The sequence below is a fragment of the Orycteropus afer genome, unplaced genomic scaffold (assembly GCF_000298275.1).
Source record: "Orycteropus afer afer isolate SDZICR_OR568_19922 unplaced genomic scaffold, OryAfe1.0 scaffold00393, whole genome shotgun sequence".
Lineage (NCBI taxonomy): Eukaryota > Metazoa > Chordata > Mammalia > Tubulidentata > Orycteropodidae > Orycteropus > Orycteropus afer.
Window position 1 is genome coordinate 1,341,378 of NW_006921980.1, and position 24,229 is coordinate 1,365,606.

The 24,229-nt window shown below is 41.6% G+C and overlaps 1 protein-coding gene across 1 annotated transcript in view; it reads left to right on the forward strand.

Moving 5' to 3' along the window:
• MAML1 (mastermind like transcriptional coactivator 1) overlaps window positions 1-24,229 on the forward strand; it is a 68,704-nt gene that overhangs the window by 42,206 nt on the left and 2,269 nt on the right. The window contains exons 2-4 of the mRNA XM_007953414.2: window positions 16,056-17,471; window positions 19,775-20,029; window positions 23,440-23,536. Coding sequence (XP_007951605.1) covers window positions 16,056-17,471; window positions 19,775-20,029; window positions 23,440-23,536 — 1,768 coding nt within the window. The remainder of the gene's footprint in view (window positions 1-16,055; window positions 17,472-19,774; window positions 20,030-23,439; window positions 23,537-24,229) is intronic.

The following is a 24,229-nucleotide window of genomic DNA, read 5'->3' on the forward strand; positions in this document are numbered from 1 at the left end:
ATTTGTTGAAGTACAGTTCTTCATAGTATCCCAATATTATCCTTTTTATTTCAGTTGGTTCTGTTGTGATGTCACCCATTTTGTTTCTTATTCGTGTTATTTGTGTTCTCTCCCTCTTTTCCTTTGTTAAAATTCCAGTGGTTTGTCAGTTTTATTAATCTTTTCCAAAAAACAACTTCACTTTTCTTGCTGTTCTTTTTCTAATTGTTGGAGATGTTTGGTTAAGGTTTTGATTTTGGCTTTTTCTTCTTTTCTGATTGTCTGCATTTATTGCTATAAATTGGCCTTTGATCACTGCTTTTGCTGTGTCCCAGAGATTTTGGTATGTTGTGTTTTCATTCTCATGTGATTCAAGAAAGTTTTTAATTTCATTTTTTATTTCTTTTGTTACCCAGTTGTTTTTGAGAAGGATGTTGTTCAGTTTCCATGTGTTTGCTTTTTTTCTGTTGATCTTCCTATTGTTGATTCTAATTTTATATCATTGCAATCTGAGAAGATGCTTTGCAGTAATTCAATGTTTTTAAATTTATTAAGGCTTCCTTTATGGCCTAACATATGGTCTACCCTGGAGAATGCTCCATGTACACTGGAAAAGAATGTTGTGCTTTTGTTGGGTGAAGTGCTCTGTAGATGTCTAAAGGTCAAGTTGGTGGATTGTATTGTTTAGCTCTTCTGCGTGTTTGTTGAGTTTCTTTCTAGTTATTCTGGCTTTCATTGAAAGTGGTGTATTAAAGTCTCCCACTATGACTGTGGGGTCATGTGTTTGCCTTTCAACTCTTTTAAAGTCTGATATATGTATTTGGGGCTCTTTCATTGGGTCCATAGATAGTTATTATGGTTGTATCTTCTTTGTTTGATTGATCCTTTAATCATATAAAGTTCTTCCTTGTATCTTATGGTGGTTTTTGTCTTAAAGTCAATTTGATCAGAAATTAATATTGCCACTCCTGCTCTTTTTTGGTTGCCATTTGTTTGATAAATCTTTTTACAACCTTTGATTTTTAGTCTATTTTTGTCTTTACTCTAAGGTGTGTCTCTTATAGATAGCATATTGATGGGTTATATTTTCTTATCCAGTCTGCAACTCTCTCTGCCTCTTGAGTGATGCATTTAATCCATTAACATTCAGTTTAATTATCGACAAGTATGAATTGATTGCTGTCATTTTGTTATGTGTTTTTTCATGGTGTTCCTCGTTTCTTTGGTCCATATAATTTTCTGTGCTGAGCTCATTGTGTTTATGAATCATGTTATCATTTCCTTTGTTGCTATTGTTTTAGTATTTGCTAAATATTTGTGCTTGTCTTCTTTTTTATTGTGATGTGAAGATTTATCATTTTTCTTTGAGGTTACCCTGAGATTTATAGTTTTCTCCCTGGGTTTTAGAATGGTCTATTATTCTATCTTGCAAGTCTATTGACTTCCTCACCATTTAGAAGTTCTATAACTGCACTGTTTTTCCTCTCTTTTTGGTTTGTAGTTGCCCTCATTTGCCAATTGATGTCTCTGGTTCCCTGTTTACAATCTTGTAAAGTTGTTTTACTTTGGATGCTTCCCTAGCTGTGTTGGTTTCTGGGTTATGTCATCTTGTGTATTAATGGTCGGTTGTTTTCTGCTATTATTGGTTCTCTGCTCAAAGGACTCCCTTTAGTATCTCTTGTAAGGTTGGTCTGGTTGTAACAAATTCCCTTAATTTCTGTTTATCTGGAAATCACCTGATTTCACCATCATATTTGAGGGACAGTTTTGCGGGGTATATAATTCTTGGTTGGAAATTTTTCTCTTTCGGGGTTTTATATATACCATCCCATTGCCTACTCATTGCATGGTTTCTGCTGAGAAATCAGAACTTACTCTTATTGGTTGTCCTTTGTAAGTAACTTTTCGTTTTTCCCATGCTGCTTTCAGGATTCTTTCTTTGTCTTTGGTTTTGATGAGTTTGATGATGATATATCTTGGTGATTTTCTTTTGGAGTCTGACCTGTTTGGAGTTTGTTGGACTTCCTGAATTGATATATTGTAATCTTTTATCATATCAGGAAACTTGTCTTCCAGCAAATCTTAAAGAATTTTCTCAGTGGTTTTCTTTTTCTCTTCCTATTCTGGAACTCCAGTTACACATATGTTATTCCTTTTGATGGTATCCCACGTGAACCTTAGGCTTTCTTTTTGTTTTGATCTTTTTTCTTGATCCCTTTCCAAAGAGGTATTGAGGTATTTGTCCTTAGTCTTATTAATTCTGTGTTCTATTAATTCTACTCCTTTGCTCTTTCAATGTGTTATCTATTTCTGACGATTTAGTATTAATCTTCTGGATTTCTATCTGTAGATTTTGTATCATTTCTGATTTTTCATTTATTTTGTCATTTTGTTCTTGTATTTTCTTCTGAAATTGTTCTAGGGTTTTTGTCTATGTTTTCCTTAATTGTCAGTGTTTTCATTGGTCTGTCTCTCAATTCTTTGAAGCTATCTGTAATTCTTTTGAATTCCTTATTAGGGAATTCCAATGCTGCTGCTTCCTCAGGGATGTTTTCTGGGTCTGTGTCCTGTTCCCTTGTTTCTACCACTTTATCTTGATTCTTTGTGTGGACTGTGATGGTCTGTTTTCTCTGAGACATTTTAACATTGTTGTATTTAGGTCTCTTCTAGCTGTTTATGAAGAGCAGGGTGAGTCAGGTTCTTCTTGGTGGTTTATGGTTGGCCTGTTGGCAGAGAAGGAAGTGGTGGCTCTCACTCAGTAAGTGAAGCATCACCAAAAAAAGAAAAAGAAAACAAACCTCAATATCTGGGGAGAGGGCAATAAAAGAAAAAAGGTAGAGTAGGAAATAATGAAGACAAAAAATGAGAAAAATGCAAAGAGAGAAACAAGGAATGGGGTTAACCATAAGAAAGAAAAAAAATGGGAACCAGGAACAGGGAAGAAAGAAAAAGCTGAAAACTAGAACCTGGGAAGAGAAGACTAAAGAATAATAATAAGAAAAACAATAAATAAATAACTTTAAAACAGACAAAAACAAACAAAGGGAAAAAAAAATCTGGGCAGGGTGGGACACGGCACCCAGGCACTATCTAAGCATACAGACTGGGATCGAATTCCTGCTGACCCAGAAGGTGGGTGGGAGTGAGGGATGGCCGTACCTTCATTCACCAAGAGGGCATGGGTTATAATAGTAACAAGGGGAATATCTCACCTTTCTAGTTGTTCTAGTCTGGAATGGCCTTGTAGTTCCTGGAAGGTGGAGCCTATTCTTAAGTCCCTGGAAACTGGGAGAACACGGTCGCTTTAAATATCCAAAATGGTTGAACTGCTTATTAACATTCAAAATGGCTGCGCCTTCCAGGCAGGCAAAAGTCCACAGCTCAGCCCGCCTTCCTCTTCGCTGCTTCCCCTTTTATTCATCAGCCACCATTGTAGTCCTCTGTGCAGCCCCTGGCTAGCAGGGCCGATTTTTAGGTTAATTCTTAGGTCCTAAAACCACTCAGCAATATCCAAGCTGTTCATGCCATCAAGATCTCTGGCAGACTCTAGCTCCGTATGTCTGCTTTTTCAGTGTTTTCATGCAGATTCTTCTCTTGGTTGGAGTTTAGTCCACTTCTGTATCCTTCCCTTCAAAGCCCAGGGCTCCAGGATTATCTTCTGTGTCTCTGTTAATTGGTTCCCCTTTTCTTTGTTGAAGAGGGTCTGTGCAGTCTGTCTGCCATTCCACCATCTTACCGGATCTCTGGTTTTGTCTTTTTTTATGATTTGAGTTTTGTTCTACATTTTTCTCCTACACTGTCCAGGTCCTTCTGTTGCCTTTCAGAGTGGTCAATAGTGGTAGCTGGGCACCATCTGGTTTTTCTGTTTTCAAGCTAGTAGAAGCTGTGGTTCGTGTGATCCATTAGTCCTTTTGACCAATTGTTTCTTTGAGTCTTTGATTGTCTTCACTCTTCTTTGCTCCAGATGATGAGAGACCAGTAGTTGCATCTTAGATGGTCACTTGCAAGCTTTTAAGACCCCAGTTACTACTCACCAAAGTAGGATGGGTAACACTGATTGTCATTGTGGACTGTGTTGTGCCAATTAACCTAGATATCCCCCAAGACTTTGGTCTTAAGCCCCCAAGTCCAGTGACTCCCTCCCTCAAGGTGTTTGGTTATGGCTAAGGAGTTTTTCATACCTGTGTCCTTTACTATACACATGGATATATTTGCAGGATGTACAAATATGTTTGTAGAAATAGCCTTTGCCAAACATTTCTCTCCCCCCACCATAAGTGTACTCTCATATGTTATCCCGTACCTGGTCATCTTGCATATTGCTTGAATAATTTCTTTTAGAAGGATCAGCTTGAGGCTGATTAAAGATCTCCCATATGTCCAAACTGTTGTGCCACTCCATCATCTCTCTGACATCAACTCCTCCTCCTCCCTCAGTACTCTCCCTCCTGTCTTAGGATTCTGTATTTCTCTGTAATGTCTCACAGAACTCAGACTCCTAGGGAAATGGCTCACACTCTGGTGGCGGAGGCCGGCAGGCTGGCAAGCCCCTAGTCTGTAGGTAGGTCTGGAGGATTCTCCCAACTTAGGTAGTTGCAGGGGTTGGCAAACTCAAATCAGCAGGTCTGATGATGGCTGCTATCTCAAGTTCAGGGGTGAGATGATGACAAACTAAACGCAGGACCCCAGAGCAAGAGAGAAAACTTACCTAGAACATTCACATATATACCCTCAAGGAAGCTAAGGGTAGTGACTTGAGTCACACCCTCCAGCAAGGTGAGACTCAAGATATATCCCACCCTAAACAGGTGGGAGCTTTGGTGGCATTGTGCCTAAGGCATTTGACTGCTAACCAGAAGCTGGTGGTTCAAACCCACCAGGTACTCCTTGAAAGGAAGGTTGGTCAATCTACTTCCGTAGCGAATACCACCTCTGAAACTCAAGGAGGGGTCGCTGTGAGTCAGATCTGATTTGACAGCAGTGAGTTTGGTTTTTGGTTTTAGAAACAGGCATAGAGACTACACTTTACAATACATCACAAAATGGAGGGCAATGGCTACCATACCACGCAATTCACTCCACTGCAGGCCACCCCTTGGCTCTTCTAGCCATTGGCACTTTAACACTTGAAAAGGATTAATTTGCCCCTCCCAATCATTTTACTAGTCTGAATATTATTAACAATTAGTCTTTCAGTAGGGCAAAGAGTCCTAAGGGTGAGATTATTCAGGTACTAGCCATTCAGATCTGCTGCAGGTATCCATCTGATCTGATCAAGTACTGCAACAATTTGTCTTACCACCTTTTCTGACCGGTGATGAAATTTGAGAGATGATCCCCTTGCTCTGAGTCTCTCTTTACTCAAACCAAACTCACTTCCATTGAGTCATTTCCGACTCATAACAACACCCACTGAAAAGTTTCTGAGGCTGTAAATCTTTACGGAAGTAGATCGTCCCATCTTCCTTCCATGGACCAGCTGGTGGGTTTGAACTGCTGACCTTCTGGTTAGCAGCCAAATAAATGCCTTATCCACTACAACACCAGAGCTCCTTGAGTCTTTCTAAGCTATCAGCATAATGTTAGATTTCCCCCACTGCATAACCTGTTTATTCATTACTTCATCATCTATTATTTCTCTTTCCTTCCATTTGTTGTTTATTTTTACCCAAACTTTCCCACCTTGGGAGCGTTCAGCTGCTGTGCCAGTTCATATTGCTGGTAATAAGACCAGTTTAGCAAGTGCTTCCCCCTCAGTCCACTCCCATACATGTTGGGTAGGGTTACACAGGTACAACACTAGTGGCCTATCTCAGGCACTGGGTGAGACAGTAGTATTCATTGTCAACCCCAGTTTTGCCAGATGGGGGAAGGTGAGAGCCCATATGTTTGCTTTTACTGATTCATGGGCAGTGGCCAATGGCCTGGCTATGTGGTCAAGAAAATGAGCAATGGAAAATTGGACTATTAGGAGACACCCATGTGGGACATGGATCTATGGAAAGCACTCTGGGAATTCAGCAGGTGCATTAGAGTATGCCATGTTGATGCCCATCAGAAGAATCTCAAAAGGCCCTTGGAAATTCTGGTGTACAGGTTATAGTTAGAATCTGATATTTAGGGATAACCCCTTTCTCTGGCACCTGCAGCTCCAACCCAGGTCTGTCACAACTTCTGGTAGGAAGAAAGCAATGTCAGGTGATGTGGAGAAGAATTACATGATGGAACCAATGTCCTCCCCCATTCTCTCTTCCCCAGATCCCCAAGAAAAATGTAGGAATCTGTCCCTTCACCCCCCTCATGTTGAATGTGAGCACATTCCTAAAGGTGTGTGAGCCAGCCCTTCATGCCTTTATCTCCCCTCTAGATAACAAATATTTCAATTGCCTGTTCCAACTCTGGATCCCTTACTTTGAGGATGGTGTGCAACATGGTATGTTCACTTAACATGCTGTTTCTTGGCCCATTACTGCATCCTATGTGTGGGCTGTGAAATCTGTTCCTTGGTCTGAGAAAATACAACTTGGTGGCCCAAATTGGCACAGTATCTTTTGTTCCAGTCCTTTAATGGTGTTTTTGGCATTTGCTTCTATCACGGGATAAGCAAAGCTCAGTCCAGAGTAAGTATCTATTCCTGTGAGGACCTGTGTGTAGCCACCTGGAAACACTGGCTTCACTGGTCCTATATAATCAAAGTGCCAGCTGTGTGCAGGGCCTTTCCTCTGGAGAATTTGCCCCATAGCCATCTGTAACTTCTGCCTTTTTTGCAGTCCTTATTAGCATTTTATGCTTCAGAGGGTACAAGAGGGATGTGTCTGAATTCACCCCATCTCTGTGTTGCTGCAGCACCCTCATGTCCATTCATTTCATGGACCCAATTGGTCATCTCAAGGGAGCATACCAACACATCCACTTGCTGATCCTAATCACTTACAATCCAAGGAGGGGATTCTTCTGATGGGCATCAACATGGCCTACTCTAATGCACCTGCTGAATTCCCAGAACGCTTTCTATTGGTCTGTGCCCCACATGGTTGTCCCTTTAATAGTCCAATTTTCCATTGCTCATTTTCCTGACCGTATACCCAGGCCATTGGCCACTGCCCATGAATCATAAAAAGAAACATATGGGCTCTCACCATTGCCCAATTCTTTCATGACAGCTAGGGAGACAGCATGCAGTTCAGCCCATTGAGCTGACTTGTTCTTACTGTCTTAATTTAGGGTCTTTCTGTCCACTGGTCTTAATGCAGCAGCCCTCTACATCAAATGTTGTCCATGGACCCTGGAACTGCCATCTGTGAACCAAGCAGCCTTCTGCTGGTCAGCAGAAAGTTGTTTATAGGGCACTGTCTGTGTGGCAATGGACTCTGTCAGCTTCTCAGGTGGTTCCAGTGTAGGATCTATGGGAAAAGAGGCTACCTGCTTGTTCTTTTATGAACCATTTCTGTTCTATTATGGAACTGTTTTGGGGCACTGCCTTCCTTATTAGAATATTTCTCTGATATCACCAGAGACATTGTGGGTATTTTAGGCCTCATGATTTTATGTCCTTCTTTCATTGAGGCATTCTCAATCAATGCCTAATAGCAAGTGAGTAATTGCCTTTCAAATAGTGTGTATCTTGCTGCAGCATCTAGAAACTTTCTAGTCCTGAATCCCAATGGTCGCCCTAGGGTGGTATTCTCAGGTTTTTTGCCAAAAGCTGCAGTGGTAGTTAAAGTTATATGTCAACTTGGCTGGGCCTGGTTTTGAGTGGCTGGGCAGCTGGTGGTAGTTATTCCTCCTGAGACTAGTAATCAGCTCCATGGTGGAATCTGCCACGAGTAGCTGAGTAGCTGTTTCAGGGATGTTGTCTGTTTCCTGTATATAAGGAGAAGCTTTGCAAATGGTCTACAGCTTTTTTGGCATGCTTGGACCCTGCGTGTAGCCAGGTCTTCATTCAGCAGCCTGCCATGCTATGCTGATCTTGGGACTTTTAATGGATTTGATTCAATGGCCTGTCAAATGGTTTGGTAATACCAAGACTGTGCCATTTTACTTGTCATTCTTAGGTTTGTCATCCTCAGCAGCTGGCAGCTGCCTGAGTGAAGAAAGCCTCTAGCTTCAGTGGGCCATGAGCAAGAGCCAGGGCTAAAGCCCAAGGTCAAGGTGCTTCACCCAGCCTCTTGACATGGCACTTTGAACTCCGACTGAAAGCCTCCAGACTTTTAAGAGAATAAACTCCTATTTGTTAAAGCTATCCCATTTGTGGTATATTTCTGTTGGAGCGGCACTAGGTAACCAGAACAGCTGCAGTCTGCAGAAGCACGTGTAGCAGACACCTCCAAAATCATGTCTGAATGTGGATCATAAGAGCATAAAGGCAAGGAGAATGAGACCACTTTCTGTGATTCAGACATAGCCTACTGTTGCTTGGACCCCTATTCAAATGCAGTTTTCTTCTGAGTGGTTTTATGGCTGGGAGCCAGCAATATTCCCAGATGTGGAATATGTGTTCTCCAAAATCCAAATAGACCAATTAAACACTGGGCTTTCTGCTTAGTCTTGGGGGTAGGTAGTGACAGCAACTTACTCTTGGTTGCCTGTGGAATGTCACAGGTGTCTCCTGCCCAAGTTATTCCCAAGAATTTCACCATTTGGATTTTTGCTGGATTTATTAATCAACCTCTCTTGGTCATGAAGGGCACCACTGTTTTCAAATCTGCCCCAGCCTGTTCTTCTGTGTTTGATATTAACATAATATCATCAGTGTAATGTATCACCATACTTGAAATCTGCACCAAGTCTAAGTCTCTTCTAACCAAGTCAAGATAGTAAGCTGATGGATTCAAATAACTCTGTGGCAAGACACTGAAAGTATATTGAGAGCTTTCCCACATGAAAGCAAACTGCAGCTGACTCTTTTCCAAGATTGGGATGGAGAAAAAGGCATGTGCAATATCAGTTACTAAGTACCAGTCTCCTTTAGCCTACTGTATTTCCTACATTGTTGATACCGGGTGTGGAACAACTGAAGCCACTGGTGGTGCTACTTTATTCAGGCCTCAGTAGTCTCCATGAGCCATCTGTCTTTTTCACAGGCCAGATAGGACTATTATATAGAGAATTTGTTGGCACCAATACTCCAGCCTTTAGCATGCCTTTAATCAAAGCAGTAATTTCCTTTTGTCCACCAGGTATCCTATATGGTTTCAAGTTAACAACCTGAGTGGGTTTGGGCAATTCTAATGGCTCCCATTTAGCATGCCCAATCAGTACTGGCCTAAGGGCATACTTACACGCCTTCAGTTTTACAATATCGGGTAGAAGTAGAATTCTCCAATTGGACATAATATCCATACCAATAATACATTCAGGTTAGGGAGATGCAACTACTTCTTACAACATCTATGTAAATCTTCCAGTTCTCATCCAGACTTTCACCTTAGTCCCATCAGCTGTTGTATCCCCATATCCCCCCAATTTAACCTTAGGCCCCCACAAGATTTCATTGACAGGTTTTGGGATGACAGTACATTGGGCTTCTGGGTCCAGGAACCCCAAGAAGGTCTCTTCCCCACTGTGGTGGTGAAGTTTGTTTGTCAACTTGGCTGGGCCTTGTTGAGTGTCTGGGCAACTAGTGATAGTTATTCCCCATGATGAGACTGGCAATCAGCTCCATGGTGGGATCTACCACAAGCAGCTGAGTAGCTGCTTTAGGGATGTGGACTGCTTTTCATATATAAAAAGCAACTTTGGGGATGGTTTTTAGCTTATGGCACACTTGAGCCATGTATATAGCCGTGTCCCTCAGTTCAACAGTCTGCCATGCTCTGCTGATCTTGGGACTTTCAGTGGATGTGAATCAATGGCCTGCAGTGTGGTTTGGTAACATCGGGACTGTGCCTTTTTATTTGTCGACCTTGGGCTTGTTAGCCTCAGCAGCCAGTAGCTGCCTGAGATAAGAGATGCCTCTAGCTTCAGTGGGCCAGGAGCTGAGGCAGACTGAAGCCCCAGGTTGAGGGGCTTTCACACAACCCCTAGAGCCTGGCACTTTGAACTTGGACTTAAAGCCTCCAAACTGTAAGAGAATAAACTGTTTGTTCAGCCATCCCATTTGTGGTATATTTCTGTCAGAGCGGCACTAGGTAACCAACATACCCACCTTCAGGCCATTTTACCCACACATGTGCGTGTGGCATCAGGTCCCCTGCTTGTGGCTGGACTAGAAGACCCTGACCCCCTCATCAGTCCCTATCTTCATCAACTAGCTGAGCTTCTGCTTTAACCAGTCCCAGGTGGGTGTTGCCATTATTAAATTCCTCCCAATTGGGGTAAATAGAACAGACTTGTTTAGTCCTCCTTAATATTGAGGGACCAGCAGGAGTTTCCATTGGTCCACCCAGCCTCCTATTAGTACTGCATTATTAACACTTCTGTCTCAGCTCCATTGTTGTCTACTATATTCATCCCATTCCTTAGTAACCATTGAAAAATCTCCAACCTGCTGAAGTAAGTTCTTTCCCCATTGCCTCTTCCTGTTCTCCTATTAATCACTCTTAACGTTTCTTGCATTTGTAGGACCCACACAGGGAAGCTGTGGCAACAGACTCAACACGGCTTCTTGAATTTTTGCTTTGTTTTGGAGTAGCAAGGTTACATGGCATGCCTATGTAGAAGGGTCTCCCTTGATTACCATACCTTCCATGATCTGTGTGAGGGACATATTCATTTGGTGATTATCCTCATCACCATAACACCATTCCAGCATGGCTTGTATAAGCAGCACATTAGCTGCTTCCTCTGGAGTATTCCACAGGATATTTAGAGGGGGAGGGGGACAGTTTCCCTTCTCAGGATAAACAAACCTGACTGCAAATTTTACCTAGTCCTCCAGGCTGGCTGTCCCCTACAGATTAGCCTGCTGTGTAACTGGATATTGGACCAGCATTCGTGCCTGTTCCATAGTGAGTTGTGGGTTTTTCATCACTTCCATTCTATAGCATTCAAAACTAAAGATACTGCCCCTAAATTAGTCCTCTCACAATTCATGTTAGTAAAGGTCCCTCAGGAAGCTAATGATACCAATCTACAAACTGAAGCAAATCTTTTACACTATACTCCTTGGTTTCAGTAGTTTCTTGGTTTGGCCTGTTCCTTCCTGGACTACCTTCCTGGTAACCAGTGGTCATAGGAGTATTGCCTGTGGTTCTGACACAGTTTTCACTTTTCCAGGTATGCCGTGAGACTAGTGGTTGTAGCTCTAATCTGACCGGATCTGAGTTTGGTTCAGTGCTACAACCCTCCCCTACATTCTTTTTCCCTGCCATTGCAGCTATTACTTGTAACAGCAACCAAGCAACTGTAAGCCCTCTCCTTATCACTCTGTATTTCTATATGCATGCAAATAGCCAATTCCTCAGGAGTTAAATCCACCTCTCCTAAATCCCATGAATAGCTTTTGCCTTGGGTAACTGATCTCCACAAAATAGCTGCTTCAATCCTTGGGTGTTTTTTATCCCTCCAGAAACCAAAGCTTTCTTACTCTCTTGTTTATCTCCTTTTCCCCAAAACTACATATTCCAGTGAGTCTGGGCTATTGCAGCAAATTCCACATTTTAAAACTAACTGCTTGAATGATTTCTTTTAGAAGGATATGCACAAGACCAGTCCCTATGAGATGGAAGTTAAAGATGTCCCAGATGTCCAGCTTTTCCAAACTGCTGTGCAACTCCATCATCTCTGACATCAACTCCTCCTCTTCCCCTTAGTAATCTCCCTCCTGTTTTAGGGTTCTGTATTTTGCTATAACATCTCACAGAACACACAAACTCCTAAGAAAATGGCTCATGTGGTGGTGGAGGCTGGCAGACTGGCAAGTCCCAAGTCTGTGGGTAGATCTGGAGAATTCCCCTAACACGTCACATTGTTGCAGGGGTTGGTGAACCCAAATCGGCAGGCCAGATGACTGGCTGCTGTCTCAAGTCCAGGAGTGAGATGATGACAAACCAAACCAGAGCAAGAGAGAAAACTTACCCAGAACATTCACATATATACCCTCAAGGAAGGTAAGGGTGGTGACTTGAGTCACACCCTCCAGCAAGGCAGGACTCAAGATATATGCCACCTTAAACAGGCATAGAGACTAGCATTTACAGTACATCACAAAATGGAGGATAGCTACCAAGGGCCACATCAAGCAGTTCAATGCAGATTGCTACCTATGTGTTGTTGTTATGTTGTAGCAGTCAAGTGCCTTAGGCACTATGCTGCCAGAGCTCCAAGCTACCTATATATCCACTCATAAATTATTGTTATTACAGTTACTTGCAGGATTGTGTATGTAATAGTATTTACCATTGGTGTCTTTTACTCTTGTATACCTCCCAGTGTCTTCCTTTGCCTTAGTCATGTTTTGCTGACCTCCTCCTTTATTGTATATTGCCTTTTCCTTCATCCAAGTTAATAGTCTCTACTCTGGTAGCATAGTGCCTAAGGCATTTGACTGCTAACCAGAAGACTGGCGATTCAAACCCACCAGCCACTCCTCAGAAGGAAGATGGGGCAATCTACTTCCGTAGTGATACTGCCTCGGAAACCCAAGGAGGGGTCACTGTGAGTCGGGTCCGACTCGACAGCACATAACAACAACTCTCTAGTTAGTGATTTTTCCCTCTCTCCTCCTCCTATCCATAGTAAACATCAAAGAATGTTTCTTTCTGTGTGTAAACCTTTTCTTGACTTTTTATAGTAGCGGTCTCATACAATATTTGTCCTTTTGTGATTAATTTGTTTCACTTAGCATCTAATACTTCAGGTTCATCCACTCCAGATTCATCATTATTCTATAATGTTGCATAGTATTCCATTGTGTGTATGTTCCATAGTTTATTTATCCATTCATCCATTGTTGGGCCCTTAGGGTCTTTCCTTCTTTTTTCTATTGTGACTAGTACTGCATTGAACTTGGCTGTGCATATATTTATCCATGTCACAGCTCTTAGTTCTCTAGGATATACACCTAGTAGTGGGATTGCTGGATCGTATAGTGTTGCTGACATTTTAAGGAAGCACTGTCCCATTTCCGCAGTGGTTGTACCATTTTACAGTCCTACCAGCAATGTATGAGAGTTTCACTCTCTTCACACCCTCACCAGCATTTGTTGCTTTCCTTTTTTTTTTTTTGATCACTGCTATTATTGCCTGGGCGAGATGCAATCTCATTGTTTTGATTTGCATTTCTTGTAGTGCCTAAGGCATTTGACTGCTAACCAGAAGGCTGGTGTTTCAAACCTAGTAGCCACTCCTTGGAAAGAAGACTGGGCAATCTACTTCCGTAGAGATACTGCCTCAGAAATCTGGAGGGGTCACTATGAGTTGGGACCAACTCAACAGTAGTGAGTTGGTTTTTTTTTTTTTTTTAATGATGAACAATCTCAAGCATTTTTTCTTGTATTTGTTGACTTCGTGAATGTCATCTTTGGTGAAATATCCATTCATATCCTTGAAGTTTTCTATAAATTTCAGCGATTAGTCCATTGTTGGATATGTTGTTGCCAAAAACTTTTTCCCAGTTTTTAGGTTCTCTTTTTGATGAGCGTAAGTGTTTACTTTTTAGGAAGTCTTATTTATCTAGTTCATCTGCTGCTGTTTGTGCATTTTTAGTTATGTTTTGTATTTATGCCATCTGTTAGGCCCCTAGCATTGTCTCTGTTTTTTTCTTCCAGGATCTTTATAGTCATAGGTTTTATATTTAGGTCTTTGATCCATTTTGAGTTAGTTTTTATGTATGGTGTGAGGTATGGATCCTATTTCGTTTTCTGCAGATAGACATTTAGTTTTATCAGCAGCATTTGGTAAAGAGGCTGTCTTTTCCCCATCTAATGGATTTTGGCCCTTTGTCAAAGATCAGCTGACCATAGGTGGATATATTTAATTTTTAGTTCTCAGTTCATTCTTTTGGTCTATGTGTCTGTTGTAGCAGTACCAGGCTCTTTTGACTACCACAGCTGTGTAGTAGGTTCTGAGATTCAGTAGCGTGAGTCCCCCTACTTTGTTCTTGATCTTCAGTAATGCTTTATTTATCTGGATCCTCTTTCCATATAAAGTTGATGATGTTCTATCTCATAAAAGAATGCTGTTGGAATTTGGATTGGGATTGCATTATATCTGTAGATCATTTTGGATATTGACATTTTTACAGTGTTAATTCTTCCTGTCCATGAACATGGTATGTTTTTACATTTATGTAGGTCTATTTTGGTTTCTTAGAGTAATGTTTCACAGTTTTCTTTGTATAGTCTTTTACATCCCTAGTTAGATTTATTTCTGTAAGTAAATCTGGTTAGTATTTTATCTTTCGGGGGATTATTGTAATTAATATTGTTTTCCTGGTTTCCTTTTCTAAGTTGTCTTTGTTGATGTAGAGGAATCTCACTGGTTTTTGTACATTGATTTTGTGTCCTGCTACTTTGCTGAATCCTTCTATTAGTTTCAGTAGCTTTCTTATAGAATCTTTGGGATTTTCTATGTGTAGTATCATATCATCTGTGAATAGAACTTCCTTACTATTCTGAATACCCTTTATTTCCCTTTCTTGCCTTTTTGCTCTAGCTAGGACCTCCAAAATATAACCCAAATCAAATTCACTGCTGTCAAGTCGGTCCCAACTCATAGCGACTCCTCCTTGGGTTTCTGAGGCAGTATTTCTATGGAAGTAGATTACCCAGTCTTCCTTCTGAGGAGTGGCTGGTGGGTTTGAACCACCAGGCTTCTGTTATCAGTCAAATGCCTTAGGTACTGTGCCACCAGAACTCCCATACAATGTTAAATAAGAGTAGTAATAAAGAGTATCCTTTTCTGGTTCCCATTCTTAAGGGAATGCTTTCACCCTCCTCAGTCCTTTCAGTCTGTCTCCATTTAGCATAATGTTGGCTTTGGGTTTGTATGAATGGTCGTTTTTATGATGAGGAATTTCCCTTCTCCCGTTTTGCTGAGTTCTTATTAGGAATCGGTGTTGGATTTTATCAAATGAGTTTTTTGCATCAATTGAGATTTCTTTTGCTTTATTGATGTGGTGGATTATATTGAAACAAGGTGGACTCTTAAGAAGGTTAATTGAATGAATCTACTTGAGGAGAAAACTGGAGAAGTAGAGAATAGCAGTACCAGGCCAGATGGGATTGTGTGTACAATTACTGTCTTGATACGAAGTGGTAAGCTTGTGAGAGTGAGTGACTGTAAGCAGGCATGTGGCAGAAGCAGGGTGTTGGGAGATGCTCAGGAGCTGGGGATATGGCATAAGGGTAAGAGCTGAAAGGCTCAGGAAGAAAAGATGGGATGGGCTCAGGCAAGGGAGCCTAAAAGAGTTGGGAGGGGCATGAAAACTAGTCTCTGTCAAAATATGGAGATGCATTACTTGTGATCAGCATGCAGTATGACCTGCAAGATAGAGTAGTCAGGCTTAACTATGAAAATGAATTTATTGATTCACATAAGTGAAAAGTCCAGACGTTCGGCTGATCTCATGCACAGCTAGATCTAGGACTCAGATAATGTCCTCAAAATGTATGTGTATCCTTTGGTTCTTTTTCTTTCTTCATTGACTCCATTGTTGGGCAGTTCCCTCAGGCAAGATATCTACCAGGTAGCCACAGGGTAATGTCCTGCAAAGGGAGAATGCCTCCTTTCTGGGGCATATCAAAGTTCAAGCACTGATTCACTAGTTTGAATGGGATTACCTTCCCGTTGCTGAGCTAAATAAACATCCTGACTGTGACTGGCCACCTGATACAGAAGGGGTAGAGGAGGCCATAGGAACTTGAGTAAGGGAGTGGTAAAGCTGCAAGGGAAAATGGAAGTGTACTCAGGACTAAGGGATGAAAACAGGCAAGGACTCCAAAGATACAGACTCCTGATTTAAGGTAATGTTGTTAGCAGAGGGGACTTGATACATGATGTTGCATGCATAAATCACTTTTTTTTTTTTTTCCAATTGTGATTTGGGTGAAAATTTACAGAGCAAATTCACTTTCCATACAGCAGTTCACATATACATTGTCTCATGGTTAGTCACTCTTTTTAATGTTTTTCAGCATCTACATGATACGGTGAAGAGGAATCTTGATAGTGCTACCTCCCCTCAGAATGGTGATCAGCAGAATGGCTATGGAGACCTCTTTACTGGGCATAAGAAGACACGCAGAGAAGGCCCTCTGGTAGTGGCTGTCTCTGCCAATGGCCTGCCTCCAACCTCTCCCCGGGGGCAGCATGACAAGCCTCCTGGTGGAGATGCCCTCCAGCCCAGTGGAAAGCACTCCCTGGCCCTTGACTCTGTCAACAAAAAGTGTCTGGCTGACTCGAGCCTTCACTTGAACGGAGGCAGTAATGCCACTGAGTCCTTCCCTATGAGCTTGAACAAAGAGCTAAAGCAGGAGCCTGTTGATGACCTTCCCTGCATGATTGCTGGGGCTGGGGGCTCCATATCACAAAGCAACCTCATGCCTGACCTGAATCTGAATGAACAGGAGTGGAAGGAGCTCATTGAGGAGCTGAACCGGTCAGTGCCTGATGAAGACATGAAGGATCTCTTCAATGAGGACTTTGAAGAGAAGAAGGACCCCGAGTCTTTGAGTTCTAACACACAGACCCCCTTGGCACAGGACATTAATATTAAGACAGAATTCTCCCCAGCAGCCTTTGAGCAAGAACAGTTAGGCTCTCCACAAGTGAGAGCTGGGTCTGCAGGACAGACCTTCATGGGGCCTTCATCTGCCCCTGTGAGCACAGCTTCCCCCAGCCTTGGGTCTTCTCAGACCATGTTCCACACTTCTGGTCAGCCTGGGGTGGAAAATCCCAGTGCAAATCTGATGCCGGCATCATCCCAGACCCAGAATGCACAGAGAGCCCTCTCCAGTGTGGTACTTCCCAGCCAGGGTACGGGAGGGGGTGCAGAGCTATCGTCTGCCCACCAGCTCCAACAGATTGCTGCCAAGCAGAAGCGTGAGCAGATGCTTCAGAACCCACAGCAGGTTGCCCCGGCCCCAACCCCAGGCCAGATATCCACGTGGCAGCAGACAGGGCCCTCACACAGTCCCTTAGATGTTCCTTATCCCATGGAGAAGTCTGCCAGCCCTCCCAGCTACCAGCAAGATTTCAGTAACTCCAAACTGCTTATGATGCCCAGTGTGAACAAGAGCTCCCCTCGCCCTGGAGGCCCCTACCTCCAGCCCAGCCACGTGAACCTGCTGAATCACCAACCACCAAGTAACTTAAGTCAGAACTCCGTGAATAGCCAAGGCCCTGTGCTGGACTATGGGAATACAAAACCCCTTTCCCATTACAAAGTGGACTGTGGGCAAGGAAGCCCTGGTCCTGGCCAGAGCAAGGCAGCTATGCTGGCTTATCTGCCCCAGCAGCTGTCTCACCTGAACAGCGAGCAGAATCCCTTGTTTCTTATGAAACCAAAGCCAGGAAACATGCCCTTCAGGTCCCTGGTTCCACCTACCCAGGTAAATAGGTAGCTTCTAAATAGGTAGCTTCACTTTCTGTTACACACAGCAAATATATAAATGAGGCTAAGAGCTAAAGTGGAAGGGTCTCAGGTAGTTGTGGAAGAAGAGGGAGAGAGTGAGCGGTTGCTGTTGGCCTTTAGCCCGAGAGTGAAAATTTAATTTATAAAACAAACCAGGGTTGATTCTTAATGAACAAAAATATGGTAAAAGTCCCTAGTTTAACTTGAGTTTAACTATAGGAATATATTGTCTGGCATCTCTTTGATGTCATAGTTTGAATGGAGTTATCTGTTCTTTACAGATAGAGGCCACGTTTAATGTGCTTCTTAGAGGTTTTACTCTTTTACCTCTTTTTTGTGTATCTGTGTTAAAAATCCCTTAGTGTTTAGCAAGCTGATAACATTTCAGGCATGTGCTGCTTCTAAGCTACACATCTCAGCTTTCTAGTTATTTAGGAGTGTCACACAAGCTGGCAGAGTTATTTGGCTCCATATGGTAGAAAATGGCCAAACTAGTTACTAATTATCATGATCATTATTTGCATTTCTGCTCATGTTCAAATATTTTTAAATAGTCCCTTTCCTGGGCTAGGACTTACAGTGTAAACAACCATGGAGTGTTTTCCCCTGACTTCCTCGGGAGATGGAATGGAGTACAACTTGGTCTTTCATAGGAGCTCTGGTAGCGTAGTGCCTAAGGCATTTGACTGCTGACCAGAAGGCTGGTGGTTCAAACCCACCAGCCACTCCTCGGAAGGAAGATTGGGCAATCTACTTACGTAGTGATACCGCCTTGGCAACCCAAGGAGCGGTCGCTAAGAGTCAGATCTGACTCAACAGCAATGAGTTTGGTTTTCTGGTTTTTGGTCTTTCTCACTCCCGAGTGTACCATGGGCTATATTCCACATCTTCAGGCAAAGACCCTTCAATTCTTTTTAACAGTTATGGAGTATTCAGTTGTAAGTGTACCATAGCCACACATTGATGGCAGTTTAGGTTTGTCTTCTGTTTTTCACTTCTGTAAATAAGCCTGCAGATGTATTGTGTATATGTTTGTATACTTGTGGTACAAGCTACAATTTTAAAAATTTAAAAAAAAAAAAAAAAAACGCTATAAATACCATGAGGAAATGGACACATTCATATACTGGTTGACGATGTGTACTTGAGTATAGATAGTGTTTTGGGGAAGTAATTTGGCATTATGTATTTTGAAAATGTTCACAAGCACTGACGCATTCTCCCCCTGCAAATGCAGCTAAAGAAATAATCCAACATAAACAGAAAGTTACATATAAGATTTTATTGCATGATTATTTTTAATGGCCAAGAAGTGGGATCAGTTTAGCAACTCCTGTTGGGAGGCATGTATAAATGTTGATGCTTCCATTTATTTTAGCCATCAAAATGTTACCCAGTCATTAAAAATGGCCTTAACAAAGACAGGAACACAGTGGTGTAACTACTGTCATTTGAGTAGCACTCCACAACTTTCAAAGCACTTTTTAATCCCTTAAGCTCCTAATGATTGGGATAAAGAAATTAATGTCAGAATCTGTCTGTAGTAATTAGATTAGAATCTTGTAAAGATTTAAAAATATGAGTGAATAAGAACTGGAAAGGGGTTCAAAAATTTGAGCATATTTAAATAAAAATTACTTTTTTAATTTCCCCTTTTAAATGTAAGTAATGGTGCTAGAATAATATTGTGGTGGCCTTTGCTAGGAATCTCACTTTTGGTCCATGTATTAATATGTAATATCCATTAAAGGTTGCATTGATATTCAGTACTTTATGAGCAGGAGTATCTGGCAGAAACTAAGTAGGCTCTTTCCAGACAAATGCTTGTACACAGATGGACAAATGACACAGTTTCAGGGATTACCCTGAAGCCAGGGCCCCAAAGTTCACACTTACCAACAGAATATCTCAGTCAAATAGAGCCCTTCTTCAGAGTGTTCTTCCCCTGTGGGTCCATCTGCCTGCAGACAAGCTAAATCCATATTTACAGGCAGTAAATCATGTGCAAATGTAGGAACTTAAATCTGCCTAATGTAAAAGCATACCTCTTCCACTGGTGACTCAAAGGAAGCAAATCCTGTATATGTGATTGTTCATTGATAGGTGCCTGCCTATTCTGGTGTTAGCTTTCAGTCTCCTCCTGGGCCCTCAGTAGTATAGTTGAGGCTGAGGGAGCCATGAATGGGACACTTGCTGGGTGGAGCTTGACGGGTTTGGTCAGAGTTTATATGCTTCACCATGTCCCACTTGATACAAGAATGCTGTTATCTGTGTTGACAGGAGCAGAATCCTGCTAATGTTCCTCACACATCCACATCCGTGCCAACTCAGGCCACTAGTGTGGGGACCCAGCCACCTGCTGTGTCTGTGAGCAGCACTCACAACAGCGCTCCCTATCTCAGTAGCCAGCAGCAGGCAGCAGTAATGAAGCAGCATCAGTTGATTTTGGACCAACAGAAACAGAGGGAGCAGCAGCAAAAGCACTTGCAACAGCAGCAGTTCTTACAAAGGCAACACCACCTTCTAGCAGAACAGGTAAGAAGAAAAGGGGAAGAGCCCCTGCCACCTTGGCCTGCATCCTAAGTCATGGCAGTGCCTGCAAGCCTGCCTACTGGTCCTGTGCATTTGCCCTGATCTGCATGCATTATAAATCCTGTTCCAGGAGCATGGTTTTTCTCATATATCAGAGGTCTATGTCAAGAGCTGCTTTGTATCACTTAGTGGGGATTAATGATGGCAGAATGTGTAGCTAAAATTGTACTTAGGAATGTTTCCATGTCCCTTGGGCAGTTTTCAAACAACTGAGGTCACTTACTTGTTTTGCTGTGGAATCCAGCTTTGTTGTACATGTGGAGAGTTTATTATAAGCAAGAAAGTGAAATAGAGTTAAAAAGTTCTACATTTCTACAATCTGGACAGATAAGCTTCTCCCAGTCTTACAGTTTACCTGTAGACACTAAAGGTTAAAGATAAAATTCTCAGGACTTCAAATTACATTAAGAGATAAGAACTAGTTACCCAGAGTGTAGAGATGATTGAGGATGACTTTAAAGCCTACATCACTGCCTCAGTCCTGCCATTCTTTGTTTTTGTGGGTGGATTTTTTTTTTTTTTTTTAAATAGCGTCATTGGGATATAATTCACATGACATAGAGTTTACCCATTTAAAGTGTACAGTTCCTTGATTTTTAGTATATTCACAGATAAGTGCAGTTATCATCACAGTAAATTTTAGAGTATTTTCATCACTCCAAAATGAAGTTTTATACCTATTAGCTGTCATTGCATTCCCTCCAACCTCCTAGCCCCTAGCAACTACTTATCTACTCTTCTGTAGATTGGCTTATTCTAGACATTCTATACAAATACTTTCAAGGTTCATCTGTCTTGTGTCTGGACTTCATTTCTTTTTCTTGGTGAACCCTTTATCATGTGGATATACTACATTTTATTTATCCATTCATCAGTTAATGGACATTTGAGTGGTTTCTGCTTTTTGGCTGTTATATGAATGTGCTGCTATGAATATTCGTGTACAAGGTTTTGTCATATGGGACTCTTAAACTTGTTTTAAAATTTGTGTGTGTGTGTGTGTGTGTGTATAATATTTACATATTTATATTTGTTGGGTGCCATCAAATGAATCAGGTTCAACTCATAGTGACCACATGTGACAGAGCAGAACTGCTCCATTGGGTTTTCTAGGCTGAGATCTTTATTTACCTATTTCTCTCTCTTCTTTTCTGTTGCCTTCCCTTTCACCCAAGTTATATGTGTCTGCCTTCTAGTTAATGGTTTGCCCTCCCTTCCTCTGTCACCCCTGGTAACTATCAAAGAACATTTCTTTTTCTACGAAACCCTTTTCTTGACTTTTTATAGTAGTAGTCTCCAATATTTGTCCTTTTGTGATTTACTAATTTCACTCAGCATAATGTCCTCTGGGTTCATCCATGTTTATGAGATATTTTGCAGATTCATCATTGTTCTTTAACATTGCATAGTATTCCTTTATGTGTGTACCATAGTTTGTTTATCCTTTTATCCATTGATGGACGCTCAGGTTATTTCCATCTTTTCGGTATTGTGGATAATGGTGCAATGAACATGGGTGTGCTATCTCTTTGAGTCATGGCTTCTATTTCTCTAGGATAGATACCTTGTAGGGGGATTGCTGGATCATATGGTATTTCTGTTTTCACCTTTTTAAGGAAGTGCCATACCGTTTTCCACAGTGGTTGCTCCATTGTAGTCTCACCATCAGTTTATGAGGCTTCCAATCTTTCCACAACCTCCTCAGTATTTGCTGTTTTCTGTTTTGAACTTTGCTATTAGTGCTGGCATAAGATGATAACTTATTGTTTTGGTTTGCATCTCTCTAATGGCTAATGAGGTGCTCTAGTGGCATAATGGTTACAGCATTCAGCTGCTGACCAGAAGGTAGGCAGTTTGAACCAACCAGCTTCTCCGCAGAAGAAAGATGGGGCAACCTGCTTCTGTAAAGATTTACAGCCTTGGAAACCCAATGGGGGCAATTCTATGCTGCCCTATAGAGTCCTTGTGAATTGGAATTGACTTGATGACAGTGGAATGGCTAGTGATCACAAGCATTTCTTTATGTACTCGTTAGCTACGTGAATGTCTTCAGTGATGAAGAATATGTTCATGTCCTCTGCCCATTTTTCAATTGACTTATCTTTTTGTTAAGGTGTTGTAGTTTTCTGTAAATTGTCAAGAGTAGCTCTTTGTCTGATATGTTGTTGCCAAAAAGTTTTTCCCAGTCTGGATTTTCTTTTTATTATTTTGGTGAAACTTTTGATAGACTTAAGTGTCTAATTTCTAGGAAGTCCCAGTCATCTGTTTTGTCTTCTAATGTTGGTGTGTTTTTAGTTATGTTCAATAGTGTGATTATGCCATGTATTAGAGTCCCTAAATTCATCCCCATTTTTTCTTTGATGGTCTTTATATATAGGTGTTTGATCCATTTTGAGTTCGTTTTTTTATATGGTGAGAGATATGATTCCGGTTTCTGCATAGATACCAAGTTTTGCCAGCATTCTTATGTTTAACCGTTGAAGAACTGCCACAAAGTTCTTTTAAGGAACTTCACAGTGAATGTACCCTTTTATATTCTCAAAAGCAAAGAGTATGAAGTTCCAATTTCTTCACATCCTCCCCAATGCTTGTTATTTTCTGTCTTTTTTATTCTAGCAGGTATGAAATGGTATGTTGTTATGGCTTTTATTTGCATTTCCTGATCTGCCCTCTATTTTTTAATTAATTGCTCCTTAAATCTGCCCCATTCTTCTGTGTCATACTATTAATTAAGAATCCCCAAAGTGAGTTCACTGGAGCACTTTTCACAGTAGCAAAAAGGTGGAAACAACTGCAGTGTTCATCAGCAGATTAATGGATAAATAAGATAAACGCACAGTGGAATATTACTCAGCCATAAAGAGGAATGAAGTCCTGATGTATGCCACAATATGCATGCCATATTGTGGCTTGGCTGAACCTTGGAAGCATCATGCTGAGTGAAATAAGTCAGTTGCAAAAGGACAAATACTGTATGATCTCACATGAAATAAGCAAATACATAGAAACCAAAGAGCTAGAGGGAGGAGGGGGAAAGCAAGAGTTTTGTGTAGGGGTCATTGAGTTCATGTTACTGGTGGTAGAATGATTTGGAAAAAGAGTGAGAATGGTTACACAACTTGAAGAATATAGTTAGGTCACTGAATTGTACATGCAGAAATTCTTGCAGTGGGTTACGTTTTGTTACGTGTATTTTCACCACAATTAAAAAAAATAAAACTCTAAATTTGGTTATTAGCATTATTGCCACAGAAGCCTTTGTGTGAGGAACAAACTTGGACAATTTACTTTTCCCTGACTTAACTCTGTTTTCTTTGTTTTATGTGGTTTTTGTTGTTTTTGGCTTTTCCTAGGAGAAGCAGCAATTTCAGCGCCATCTGACTCGCCCACCACCTCAGTACCAAGATCCTACACAAAACACCTACTCACAACAGGTCGGACAGTTCACAGGTAAAGAAGTGTGGGGAAAATGGAGTGGGGAAGGGGGTACAGGTACTGGATCTGCCAGTCATCCTTTTCAGCTTGCTGTCAGTCGTTCATTGCTAACTGAACTCCTATTCTCTCTAAATTCATGCTAGGTGCCACACGGGTCTAATTGTGCATGTGAACTTGAGTCTGTTTACCAGTCTGGCTTTCTGTTTACCCTGCAGCAAGCACTCAGAGCAGAGAGTCGAAGAGGCTTACCAGGAGAAATCCTTGTGCTGGGTCCCTGGCTATGTAGTCTTTTGAAGCAGAATCATTTGTAGTCAAAAAACATCTTATCAGCAGGAAATGGCTTCTGTAATTCTTTAAAAAGTTCTTTGCTTCTTCCGTTATATGTCTTCAAAAAACAATCCTCTCTTGTTTTCCAGATAACGAGAGACAATGCACTTGCCTGCCTTTTGCAGCTTTTCTTTCTTCCTGTCTGCTCACTGTGGTGTCACAGACGGCAGCATCAGCCATGGGTGGTTGGCCAGAAAAGGCAGGAAGTATGTTGTGGTCTCAGGTGTTCCAAGGGAACTAGACTGCCCTTGCTGGGGCTGTTGCTGTAGAAATGAATAGAGATCTAAGTTGTTATGTACAGTAAACCTGGTCTTTACTTGCCCTCCTAGCTTATCTTGGAAGAGCTTAGAAACTTCTCTTTCTTTAGGGGATAACCCTTAC